General features: G+C 60.6%; 1 protein-coding gene across 3 annotated transcripts in view; it reads left to right on the top strand.

The window, feature by feature from the left end:
* OLFM1 (olfactomedin 1) overlaps window positions 1–12,414 on the top strand; it is a 39,761-nt gene extending 27,347 nt beyond the window's left edge. For all 3 annotated transcript variants that reach the window (XM_068973607.1, XM_068973595.1, XM_068973602.1), the window contains exons 5-6: window positions 3,599–3,705; window positions 11,740–12,414. In XM_068973607.1, the coding sequence (XP_068829708.1) occupies window positions 3,599–3,705; window positions 11,740–12,414 (782 nt within the window). The remainder of the gene's footprint in view (window positions 1–3,598; window positions 3,706–11,739) is intronic.
* Window positions 12,415–12,889: the final 475 nt, after the last annotated feature.

Genomic DNA, 12,889 nt, shown 5'->3' with positions numbered 1-12,889 from the left:
AGGGTGTCTCACTGTGCAGGGGACTGACTAGAATGGCGAGGAAGGAGGGAACCCAAGTTCAAGCGCTGCTCAGGGCAGTGACCTCAGTGGGGTCCATGCAGGCCGGTGTCCCCCCAACACTGGGTTCCTTCCAGGGGAGCTCTGGATTCCCGTGGTGAAAGGTCTCCCGGCACTCCAGCCCTGCTGGGTGCGGAGGAGAGACAGGCGGCCCCTCGGGGCTCATGTGCAGGGAGGCGGCCCCGCCCAGGTGGTCTGTCCACAGGGACCTGTCTGTCTGAGGGCCCAGCGTGGCCAGCTCTGCCAGCTCCACTCTTCCCAGTCTGCACGGGATAAAAGCTGGGACTGCGGGAGACGGACCCGATGGGCCGTCTGGGGACCTGTCCGCCTACCGCTTGGCCATCAGCCCCTCAGTCTGGCCTCTGGCCCGATTCCTGGGTGGGCACGGCACCCTGGGCCTGCTCAGGCGCCCCTCGGAGACCACGCGCATGTTCAGAAGTGACGTCCTTCTAGGACGAGCAGGCGCCCGAGGGTTTCAGCAGAGGGGCTGCTGGGGTCAGGCACCCCCCCGAGACCGTCCTGGCTCTCAGGGGCCCCATCTGGGGGTGCTGTGCCCCTGCACCAGCCTCCTCTGAGATGCAGCTGCTGACCCTGCCTGGCTTTCCAAGCCTGCCCCCTTCCCAACCCCCCACCCCCTGCCCGAAGCCCGAACGCTCCTGACAGGTGAGGGACACTTCCGTGAACTGAATGTGCCAAGACTCGGCCTTGCGGCTCTGCCGTGGGGCTTTTTTAGATCCTGTCAGTTCCCCAGGTCTTGGCAGAACCAGTCTGGATGGAGAACCAAAAATAACTCCGTGACTCAAGCAGGGCAGGCGGCCTGCAGCCCCGGAGGAGAGCAGAGCCAGCCTGTAACCAGGAGCTGGGCAAGCGGGCCCCCTGGCCGGCGGGGCCCTGCTCCGCCCATCCTCCCCCATGACTCTAAGGCTCCCTCCGAGGGGCCAGAGGAGACCTTGCCCAGGGTGGGGCAGGGCTTGCGCCGCCGCGGACGCCCCCACCACTGGCTCCCCCTCTCTGCAGCCACGGGGGGCCAGACCAGCAGGACCACCCAGGGCAGCCCCGCCTGGACTTGGCCGCCATCTCAGTGTGAGCCTGTGCCCACAGCCTTCCCTGGCACATGACTCATGACGGCTGGTTCCTGGGCTCATCCCACGCCCGCCTCTGAGGAGGGTGTCCTCCTGACAGATAAGAGGGGAGCACTCAGAAGTGGCCGACTTTTACGGTCCCTCTGCCGGGGGAGGAGGGGGGCTCTGGCAGGCGCGCAGTTATCCCTCTCAGCTCCTGAGAGGCGAGTCAGTCATTCATCCATTCAGTTTGGACAGCTCCAGGCTGAGCCTTGTGGGGGACGGGCATCCCGGGGTGTCCTCTCGGGCCGGTGAGACCCAGACGCCGAGGTCTACGCCCAGGGGTGTGCGGGCCCCACCTGGGTCAGGAGGCAGGGTGGGTACAGTCCAGAAGGAGGCGGGCCCTGCAGCGGCATCAGTGTAGGTGGCCAGGGAAGAAGGGGGGTGGTCTGGCTGTCCCGCTGGGGGCTCGGCCCAGGCACAGCCGCAGGGGAGCCAAGAACTGGGCCAGCAACGGGCTGTGCTGGGGGTCCACCCGCCGTGCTCACCCTCTGTGCTGTAGAGGATGGCTGTCCGTCCCCTTCGGGGGAGTCTGTCCCCTTCCGGGGAGTGCACCCCTTTGAGGGAGCGCGTCCCAGGCCGGCTGGGGCCAGTGAAGGTGGGGCAGAGCATTGGTGAGAGGGACATCTCTCTGGGAGGCGCACTGTGATGAGTGCCAGCGGGCATCCCCCCGGGGCAGAACCGTGGTGCCCTGGGGTTGGTCATGGTGCCTTGAGACTTCTCCTTCCAGGGGCCGATGGGACCACTGTCCCGGCTCAGCAGTGGGGAGGACTCCAGACCTTTGCGGCTCTCAGGGAAGAGCACACTCTCTCTCGAGACTTCCAAGGACCCACTTACTTTCTCCTCACTTCTGGGCGCTGCAGACGCGGGCTAAACTGGATGTAACGTCCGTCTGTCCCCCACAGATGGGGGTGTGGATAGGGCTGGGCTGACTTGCTCTCTGCAGTGACCTCGGCCTGTCTACAGACTCACCTCCCTGCCAGGCCAGCGAGGGCCAGGGCCCTGAGGGGACAGTATTTAAAAAGGCAAATTTAGAATTACTCCTGAAAGGGGAACAGGCAAAATAGATCCTGGGAAGAGATGGACAAGTAAAAATAGTTGAGTTTCTTTCTCAAATCTGGGCCAGAGGCAGCAGCCTGGGGAGCGGGGCCGCGTGACTTGACGGAATTTGGGGGTAAAGCTGCATTTCTTCTGCTTGCAGTCGGCCCCTGATCCCTGCCCAGAGCCTCTGCAGTGCCCGGATGCAAGCTGTCAGGACACCGAGACGGGATGTTGGCGGTGGGGGGGCCCATCTCTCCAGTCTTGTTCGGTGATGTTTATGGATGTACTCACCCCGCTTTATTTTAGGGAGAAAGTGGGAGGCCCCCCAGACACTGCAGCGGTGGGCGTGGGCCTCCCCCCTGGGACCAGCTCCCAAGGCTGGGCCCACCTCGCCTGGTGGGACGACCCCCAGCTACACCACAGTCCCCCGGGTTAAGTCACAGGCGATCTTCTGAAAACACGCGGGTGTTCTCTGAGCTTGGCAGACTGACCTGTGCGACTGCTAATACGGCGGCAGTGTAGCAGAGTGGGCCTCATGCAGGCCAGGCCTGGAGGAAAAGGAGGCCATTGCAGGTGGCAAGCACCCCACGTGCCTGCGCCCAGGGGCCCCTGGGCTTCGGTGGCTCAGGAAACTTCTGTCCTTGTGAGGCCAGCTGAGTTCACTTTTTCCTGAAGACTTCAGGGCCATGTGTGCAGGTTGGCGTCCAGGTGGCAGGAGGGGGATTTCTGCTGGATGCCTAGGAGTGCGGGCTTTCAGCTCAGCCCTGCCCGAGCAGCAGGGTGACCCCGAGGACATCCCAGCCGGTCGGTCAGCCTCCAGCCTCCATCTGTGTGACCGGAGGGCGCTGAGGGCATGCCCAGGGCGCAGTCACCCCCGTGTGTCATGTCAGTGTCTTCACACTCCAGTCCCCTGGCCCCGGGCGCCTCCTCCAGGCAGTAAGGAGCCGTCGCCCTGTGGGGAAGCTCACAGGCCCTCCAGCGGGAAGGAGCAGCCAGCCTTCTCCGGGTCTGGTTCTGACTGTCCAGTTCTGACTGTCCGGCACCTTCCTTTTGGCACTCGGGCTCGGGTAGACTTTCTCCAACAGCCTTGGGAGGTGTAGCTGCTGCTGCCCTCACTTCCCGGAGGAGAAGACGGCGCCTGAGCAAGGCCAGCCCCCACCCCCACCCCAGAGATGTAGTTCTGGCATCCCACCCCTGCCCGAGATCTGGAGGGCTGCGCCCCCCTCTCCCCACCCGCCCTGGCCTCAGTTGCTCTCTGCCCTTTGGGGCTGGGGTTGTCCCAGGAAGAGCAGGGCCGCGCGCCTGGTCACAGCCGAGGGCGGGGTGGCATGGGGGTCGGGCGAGGCACTCACCCTCCTGCACCGGGCCCTCTCTTCCAGCGTGTGGCAAGCTGACCGGCATAAGTGACCCTGTGACCGTCAAGACCTCCGGCTCCAGGTTTGGTTCCTGGATGACCGACCCCCTGGCCCCAGAAGGTGATAACAGGGTAAGTGACTCCTCCGTGGGGCCTGGGTCTGTGGAGTCTGTGGATGAATGAAGTTTGGTGCTCCTTAGTAAGGGGGCGGGGGTTCCGGGGGCTTGGGGGAGCGGCCCGGGTCCCTTGCTGAGGGCCCTGTGCTAACCCCGAGTCAAAGACTGCAGGGTGGGTCTTATGTGAGGATGACCGTGGCAGGGACGGTGTGGGGTGGGGAGGCCTGCGGCCCCCTCCCCAGGCGCGGCTGTGCCCCTGGGAGCCGAGGGGGCCCTCTGGGCTGAAACCTCCCACAGCCTCAGCCCTGCCCCCACTCCCCTCGAGAAGAGCGTGGTCGGGCCTTCTTGTTTTAATGACTCCTCATTTGTGTTTCATTTGCCATTCCTTTCATGGCTGATAGAAGCTCATGTCCTCTTTTGATTTAGGAAAAAAGCCTGCTCTTTTTTTTCTAGACTGTTCCCCCTGGGTAAAAACCTCATAAAAGGAGAGAGGCGAGCAAGCGCCACATTTGTCTTGATGGGGATGCGGGGGTGCGGGGAGGGGGCAGCTGAGTTCTGTGTTTGGAGTCCCTTCGGGGTGTGGGGAGGAGAGGGCTGGCTCAGCCCGGACGGCGACCCTAACCGCAGCGTGGGGGAGCCTTCCACCGCAGGGAGTTCCCGCACGTCCCGGGCTCTGGTTCTCCGGGCAGGGGAGGCGCTGTGGCTTCCCTGTCCTTTGGTGGCCCACCAGCCTAACCGCTGACACCCAGAGTGAACCATCCAGCAGCCCGGGGCCTTTCTTATCTAGCCCCTTGCCTACAAGACGTTTAGAAAGGAAGCACTTAAAAAAAACTCGTCTTCGCAGGCAGACTGAGAAAGGAGGTTAGAAATGTGAGCTCCTCTAAGCTTGGTCTGGAGGATTTTTAAAGGGAAGGAATCTTGAGACTCGATCTTTGTACCTCCCCGGCCCCGCCCCTTTAGACCCTATACCTCCCCGGCCCCGCCCCCTTTAGACCCTGTACCTCCCAGGCCCCGCCCCCTGTAGATGCTGTACCTTTCAGGCCCCGCCCCTTTAGATGCTGTACCTTCCAGGCCCCGCCCCTTTAGATGCTGCACCTCCCCGGCCCCGCCCCCTTTAGATGCTGTACCTTCCAGGCCCCGCCCCTTTAGATGCTGCACCTCCCCGGCCCCGCCCCCTTTAGATGCTGTACCTTTCAGGCCCCGCCCCTTTAGATGCTGTACCTTTCAGGCCCCGCCCCTTTAGACGCTGCACCTCCCCGGCCCCGCCCCCTTTAGATGCTGTACCTTCCAGGCCCCGCCCCTTTAGATGCTGCACCTCCCCGGCTCCGCCCCTTTAGATGAGCTACCTCCCCGGCCCCGCCCCTTTAGACACTACACCTCCCCGGCCCTGCCCCTTTAGACGCTCTACCTCCCCGGCCCCGCCCCTTTAGATGCTGCTCCTCCCCGGCTCCGCCCCTTTAGATGCGCTACCTCCCAGGCCCCGCCCCTTTAGATGCGCTACCTCCCCGGCCCCGCCCCCTTAGACGCTCTACCTCCCCGGCCCCGCCCCTTTAGATGCGCTACCTTCCAGGCCCCGCCCCTTTAGATGCTCCACCTCCCCTGCCCCGCCCCCTTAGACGCTCCACCTCCTCGGCCCCGCCCCTTTAGATGCTGCACCTCCCCGGCCCCGCCCCCTTAGACGCTCTACCTCCCCGGCCCCGCCCCTTTAGATGCTGCACCTCCCCGGCCCCGCCCCCTTAGACGCTCCACCTCCCCGGCCCCCCCCCCCGTAGATGCCGCACCTCCCCGGCCCCGCCCCTTTAGAGTCTGTACGGCCCCGCCCCCTTAGACGCTCTACCTCCCCGGCCCCGCCCCTTTAGATTCTGTACGGCCCCGCCCCTTTAGAGGGCATGACGGCTTCTGTTTCAGTCCGGAATCTGCACGGTGCCTCTGGCAGAGTCCTCCTTCTGGGGGAGACGCCTGAGAGACCATTTCCGGCTTCCTAGCGGCCTGTGCATCTTCTTTATGCAACAACCTCCACCTTCCCCAGCACCTCCCCAGCAGCCCCTTCCTACACCTCATCCCTGGGGGCAAAGGCGCGGGGCTCTGGGGGCGGGGCCGGCTACAGGCTGCAAACCTGGGAAAGGACCAGTCGGGATTCTGGGGGCGATGTTCGTTCTCATTTTATTTTCTGAGTCGTGAGAGGGAGCTGGTGCTTGGACGTTTTCTAACAGCTTAATTGGCCAATGAATTACCAGTCAATCACCAGTGAACGGTTTAATTGGCCGAATGTTACCCTATCCTTCAATTTCATCCTCTGCCCCTCCCCCGCCTGCCCGAAAATGCCGCCTTGGTTCTGAATTCGGTTAGGAGTGTGCCCTTGTCACAGTCGTGGGTGGAAATATCAGTAATGCCGACGTGAAAACAAGGTGATGGCGGCGGACCCCGAGGGCGGGCCCTGTGTGCCAGGGGCCGGCAGAGCGCGTCGTGTGCGCACGTTGGAATGCGAGAGGAACCAGTGGTTTCCCCAGCCTCGCTGAGTCCCGCAGCTGCCCTCCAGCCAGAGATCATCTGTCTCCCCTATGCTGATGGGAAAACCAGGGCCAGAAGCCTCACATGAGCTGCCCAAGGTCTCAGGAAAGGCTGGTTAGTGATTTTATCAACGTTTATTAACCTCTGAGGTTCAGGCTGTCTCCCAACTCACCCTCCCCTCCAGTGCCCTCTCCCCACCTCCTGCTGGGTCACACACACCCTGTGACCCAGCAGACCTATTGGGATCCGTGAGCCAGAACCAATGCCTTTGATGCTGCAGAGGACGAACCCCAGTCTGGAGGATTCTACCCCAACTGACGCCACAGGTGTTGTTCCTCTTGGCCCCCAGGTCAATGTCAGTTTTATTTTGTGTGGTGGTGTTCGGTTGCTCGGTTGTGTCTGACTCTTTCGACCCCATGGACTGCAGCATGCCAGGCTTCTCTGTCCTCCACTGTCTCCCGGAGTTTGTTCAAACTCATGTCCATTGAGTCAGTGATGCCATCCAACCGTCTCACCCTCTGTCGTCCCCTTCTCCTCCTGCCTTCAATCTTTCCCAGCAATCAAGATCTTTTCCCATAAGTTGGCTTTTTTTTGTAGTGAGCACTTGTCAAATTATCTTGTCTCAGGTACCAAGTATCCGGGCTCCTAGAAGCCCCCTTATCATGAAGACATCGGTTCACAAAGCCATCAGTGTGGTGAGGGAGGCTTTTGGGTATTAGATATCTCTTTTCTGCTTGATGAGTTTGATTCCCCTCCAGGAAGGGGGCCCTGGTGATGGACGGAGGGCAGGCGGGAAGGTGGGAAGAGGCCTTGGTGGGAGCCGGCTCCTTGGGGAGGGCACCGGCTCCTGGCAGGGCACGCTGGGGCCCCTCCGTGACGCTGGGCAGTTGGCAGTCCTGCCTCAAGCCGTAAGCTCAGCACAGCCGCCAGCTCACAGCGATGCGTCCCCAGGCCTGGCCAGTGATCCGGAGGACACTGCTGTGTCGTGTTTTGATCTTTTTCTTCTCTGTCTGATTTTGATCACACACATACACACACACAGACACACACACAGGAGACCAGTAACTCGCTCCAAAAAATAAATCAATGTCAGCTTCAGTGCAGGCCACAGGGGTGAGATAAGAGGGACTGCGGCTATCAGTGGGGGTGGGGAATTGCCTTGGGACCCCTGTCCAGGAGCCCTCGAGGGGGCTTTCCTGTCCCCCTGCCTTTGTGCTGAGCTGTTAGAAGCAGGTTAGCGCGTGTGCTAAGCGCCAGTCGGATGCCGGGCTCCCGAGGTCCTCCACCCAGCCCAGAAGCAGCCATTTTCTCAGCAGTGACCGGCCCGTATACTTCTTTTTATTTTTTCAGCTATGGTCACAGGCAGTACGTTTCATGACCTTTTATTTTCTGTGGTTCTAAATGTAAAGAAAAATGCAAACAGGTTAGAATCATCCTATAAACTTTTCATGTGATCTCTTGCCTTCCATCTGAATACTGCTTTATACATTTTAGGAATATATGTAAGTTGTCAATTTGTTAATCACAATCAGTGAAACTGAAAGAAAATAGACATCATTCTTGATCTCAAAATATTTAAAATTAAGATACGGAAACAAAACAATTGCTTGAAAAGTTAATGTTGTAGAAATAATTCAAAACAGTTTAACATGTCAAAAGATATTCTGCTTATCATTAATCACCAAAACAATTATACACCAACTGGTCTGATGGGAATTAAGTACCAAAACTAAAAGAGTTGTTGTTCGGTCACTCAGTCGTGTCCGACTCTTTGTGACCCCATGGACTGCAGCACGCCAGGCTTCCCTGTCCTTCACCAGCTCCTAGAGCTTGCTCAAATTCATGTCCATTGAGTTGGTGATGCCATCCAACCATCGCGTCCTCTGTCAACCCCTTCTCCTCCCGCCTTCAATCTTTCCCAGCATCAGAGTCTTTTCCAGTGAGTCAGCTCTTCACATCAGGTGGCCAAAGTATTTGGAGCTTCTCTTTCAGTATCAGTCCTTCCAATGAATACTCAATGTTGATTTCCTTTAGGATGGACTGGTTTGATCTCCTTGCAGAACCAAGGGACTCTCCAGAGTCTTCTCTAGAACTATAGTTCAAAAGCATCAATTATTCAGCGTTCAGCTTTCTTTATGGCCCAACTCTCATATCCATACATGACTACTGGAAAAGCCATAGCTTTGATTAGACGGACCTTCCCAGGCAAAGTGACGACTCTGGTTTTTAATGTGCTGTCTAGGTTGGTCATAGCTTTCCTTCCGAGGAGTAAGCGTCTTTTAAGTGGGCTGGTCACCACCTCCACTCTAGGTGTGGCATCTCTGCTCTAGGCATGGTCTTTACCAGGGAATAACCCGCAGGTTGCTTTGTTTTTTCTGATGAGAAGGCCCTCGTGGGTGGGGGCACTTCTGGGGGGGGCACGCGGGCCTCAGACCTGCAGGGGGTCCTCCCCCCCACTCGCCCAGGACCTCTCTTCTGCTGGCAGTCCCTCCGTGGGTGCCCCCTGCCTGGGGTTGCCCTGGCTGCTCACCCCCGTGTGCCCTCAGCTCTCGCCTCCTCAGCCCGGGCCCCGCTGTCCTTCCTGCAAAACAACGCGCACAGGGAGCTTCCGCCTGTGTGGAGGGTGGCCCTGAGGTCACCAGTGCCCGGAGAACTGGAGGCTCTCAGCCCCCAGGCCAGCCTGAGCCGTCCTACCGGGCGGTGATGGTTCACCCTGCGGGCGCTGTGGTCACACCTGGGAGCAAGCTGGTGGAAGGTCGCTGTCTACCCCCTTCGGAGCCTGCAAATGGGACCTGATTTGTGGGGTTGCGTGGGCATGTCAGAGGGTGGCCTCCGGGGTCTGGGAGGAAGTGGCCCAGCGAAGGCGGGCAGCAGGTGTGGTGGACTGACCACTGACCCTGGGTGAGACCCTCTCCTCTGGGCCTCTCCGTACTGGGCGTTTGGGAGGGGTGGTCTCGGGGACCCTGCCAAATGTTAGAATCACCTGGAGGTTGTAACCAGCCCGTGCCCGGCTCCACCCCCAAGGTCTGTGTGGTTGTTCCGGGTGTGAAAGCTCCCAGGGGCCACAGCCAGGTGGAGGATGCTGGTTCCAGGCCTCAGCAGTTCTGGGCAGCATCCCAGAGGGGACGGGACGGGCGGGGACGCAGGACGGGTGGAGAAGGACAAGGCGTCTGAGGTGAGACCGCAGTGAACGCAGAGGACTGGAGGGGGGCGCCTGCTGCCGTCAGGGCCTTTGGGGGCTGTGATGAGCTTCTCTTTCTGCACAGAGGGGCTCACAGGGGCTTCGGCCTCCAGGCTGAGAGCTGGCTGGCAAACGTCTGGCGACCTGTGCTCACTTTCCCTCCTGCCCTCCACTGCCTCCGCCCAGTGCTGGGCCAGCTGATTGGAGGAAAGGGCCGTTCAGTCAGTTCAGTCCTCAGTCATGTCCGACTCTTTGCGACCCCATGGACTGCAGCACACCAGGCCTCCCTGTCCATCACCATCTCCCAGAGTTCACTCAGACTCATGTCCATTGAGTCGGTGATGCCATCCAACCATCTCATCGTCGGTCGTCCCCTTCTTCTGCCCTCAATCTCTCCCAGCATCAGGGTCTTTTCAAACAAGTCAGTTCTTCCCATCAGGTGGCCAAAGTACTGGAGTTTCACCTTCAGCACCAGTCCTTCCAATGAACACCCAGGACTGATCTCCTTCAGGATGGACTGGTTGGATCTCCTTGCAGTCCAAGGGACTCTCAAGAGTCTTCTCCAGCACCACAGCTCAAAAGCATCAATTCTTTGGCACTCAGCTTTCTTTATAGTTTAAAAGTCCTTAAAACTTGGATGCTGACTTCACCCAGCTCTGCCCACAGGATGGAGGTCCAGGGACACATGAACCCAACCAAGTCCTGCGCCGCTCATGGGGGCAGCGGAGAAGGGAGCATATTCAAAGAGCTGTGACGGGGGCTCAGGAGAAGGTGCAGAGGGGCTGTCCGTTGAGCTCAGTCTTGAGAGAAGCAGTGAGCTCTCCGTCCAGGAGGCAACCAAGAGGAAGCGCAGTGTGAGAGGAGTGCCCGCCCGTCATCTGTGCACTTCTGGCCCCCTCCCTGACCCCCACCCAGCCCCGCGTGCCCCTCTAACCCACAGCCCACAGCACTGACCGCCCCCACCCAGCCCTGCACCCCCTCTAACCCGCAGCCCACAGCATGGACCCCACCCAGCCCCGCGTGCCCCTCTAACCCACAGCCCACAGCACTGACCCCCACCCAGCCCCGCGCCCCCTCTAACCCACAGCCCAAAGCACTGACCCCCACCCAGCCCTGCGCCCCTCTAACCTGCAGCACTGAGGGCTGCTCCTACAGACCAAAGGCAATGAACAGCCTCAGATGAGACCCAGCTCTTGGTTTATTTGAATCTTGTTAAAAACAGAAAGCACACCTGTCTCTAAGCATTGAATGGGTGTCTCAGGAGCAAGGGTGCATATTTGGTGGTTTTTTTGAATTTTTAGCGCATGTGCAAAACCACGTCTGAAAGCTCCCACATCCTTAATTTCTCCTGCAGCCAGCGGAGCCCTTGACGGGTAGAGCAGCTGTCTTACTGCCAGACAGATGCGCCGGGAATGGCATTCGCCTGGCAGGCTTTCCTCTGACTAACTGCATCGCTTTCTAATTTGCTCCCAGATTGGTTGAAAATGACTAAAGCGTTTTGTACAAAGTCTAGACAGTTTTCGAGTCAGCCGGCGTTTAAGCGATCATGGGAGACCTCTTCCTCCCTACCCCCGACTCGGGCCTCGCTGGGCTTGCTGCCGTGGTTGGACTGCGCTCAGAGCCCGGGGAGCCGGGTTCCTCAGGGAGAGGCGCTTGCCTGGGACTGGGCGTGACTGTACACACAGCGTCCCTTCTGCCAAACTAATGACGTCCCCCCACCGGCCGGTGAGTCAGTCCGGCCCGCTGTGAGGCCGGCACGGAAGGAGAGGCCTGACGCACGTGCCCCCAGGGTGCCCGGTGTCGCCCTTCCTGGTGACCTCGAGAGTGGTCAGCCTCACCGACTGGCTGGCGCTGTGGGCACGCGTCCTCATGTGGGCCAGGCGGCCGTGCCCTCGGCCCAGTGTCCTGTGGAGGGCGATGTCCCGTGCTGATGGGGGCCAGCCTTCCCAGACGAGACGGACCACCTGCTGTGCACTCTTGCCCGGGAGAGCAGGGAGCAGTCAGATGGCCCACAGCCCAGGGGTGCCCAGACGGACGCTCTCGGGGACCTCTAGTGGGTTCTGCCACCACCCGCCTGGCGGGAACAGCAGAGGGCGCCTGCCGGCCATGCCCGCAGCCAAGCTGTGGCTCCCACGTCCATGCACATGGTGTCCTTCCCCAGACTGGACGCTCCCTTCCTGATGGGGAGGTGGCCCCTGCGGAAGCACCCCGTGGGTGTGGAGGAGGGGCGTGACCTCATTTCGTCTGCTCTCTCCCTGGGGCACCAAGTCTCCAGATCCCCAGTCCGGGAGGTGGTGCCTTCCCGGGGTGGGGGGTCCCCCTCCTTCAGCACCACTGATGGGTCCGCTGTCCCCGCAGGTCTGGTACATGGACGGCTACCACAACAACCGCTTCGTCCGCGAGTACAAATCCATGCTGGACTTCATGACCACGGACAATTTCACGTCCCACCGCCTCCCACACCCCTGGTCCGGCACAGGGCAGGTGGTGTACAACGGCTCCATCTACTTCAACAAGTTCCAGAGCCACATCATCATCCGCTTCGACCTGAGGACGGAGACCATCCTCAAGACACGCAGCCTGGACTACGCGGGCTACAACAACATGTACCACTACGCCTGGGGCGGCCACTCGGACATCGACCTCATGGTGGACGAGAACGGGCTGTGGGCCGTCTACGCCACCAACCAGAATGCCGGCAACATCGTCATCAGCAGGCTGGACCCCGTGTCCCTGCAGGCGCTGCAGACCTGGAACACCAGCTACCCGAAGCGCAGCGCCGGCGAGGCCTTCATCATCTGCGGCACGCTCTACGTCACCAACGGCTACTCGGGCGGCACCAAGGTGCACTACGCCTACCAGACCAACGCCTCCGCCTACGAGTACATCGACATCCCCTTCCAGAACAGGTACTCCCACATCTCGATGCTGGACTACAACCCCAAGGACCGCGCCCTGTACGCCTGGAACAACGGCCACCAGGTCCTCTACAACGTCACCCTCTTCCACGTCATCCGCTCCGACGAGCTGTAGTCCCCGCCCCGGCCCCCGGGGGCCGCGGCCCCGCGTCCTCACCCGCCCGGAAGCGCCTGTGGGACAGCTGCGAGGTGACGTGGGGGAGACGAACAAGGCTCGTTCTGAAAACTCATCAGCAACGCGTCTCGGGGGCGGGGAGGGGGCGGGGAGGCGTTGCCCCCACGTTTCTGCAGCTCCAGCCGGAGGGCGCCCGCTGTGGACAGAATTGACGTTCCCCGTATTGACAGCTGGAACCACAGCCCCGGGGCTCCCCGGTCCCCCCACCCGGTCCCCCTTTCTGGTCAATATACTCAAGATATAAGGCGATGACTGTTGGCCAGCTCTCACCGAGAACAACCTGCTGTTAGGATCGCATGGACTTGTCCGTAGATCGTGGTCAGCTCGATGGACGTGAGTGTCGTGTCTCATTGAAGCGCCCCCCCACCCCCGCCCGGGCTGTGCTCGGCGACGGAGGGGCGACGTAGGCTCTGTA

Source organism: Capricornis sumatraensis, chromosome 1 (genome assembly GCF_032405125.1).
Source record: "Capricornis sumatraensis isolate serow.1 chromosome 1, serow.2, whole genome shotgun sequence".
Lineage (NCBI taxonomy): Eukaryota > Metazoa > Chordata > Mammalia > Artiodactyla > Bovidae > Capricornis > Capricornis sumatraensis.
Note: the sequence above shows the minus strand (reverse complement) of the source record. Positions and strands in the feature narration are given on the sequence as shown.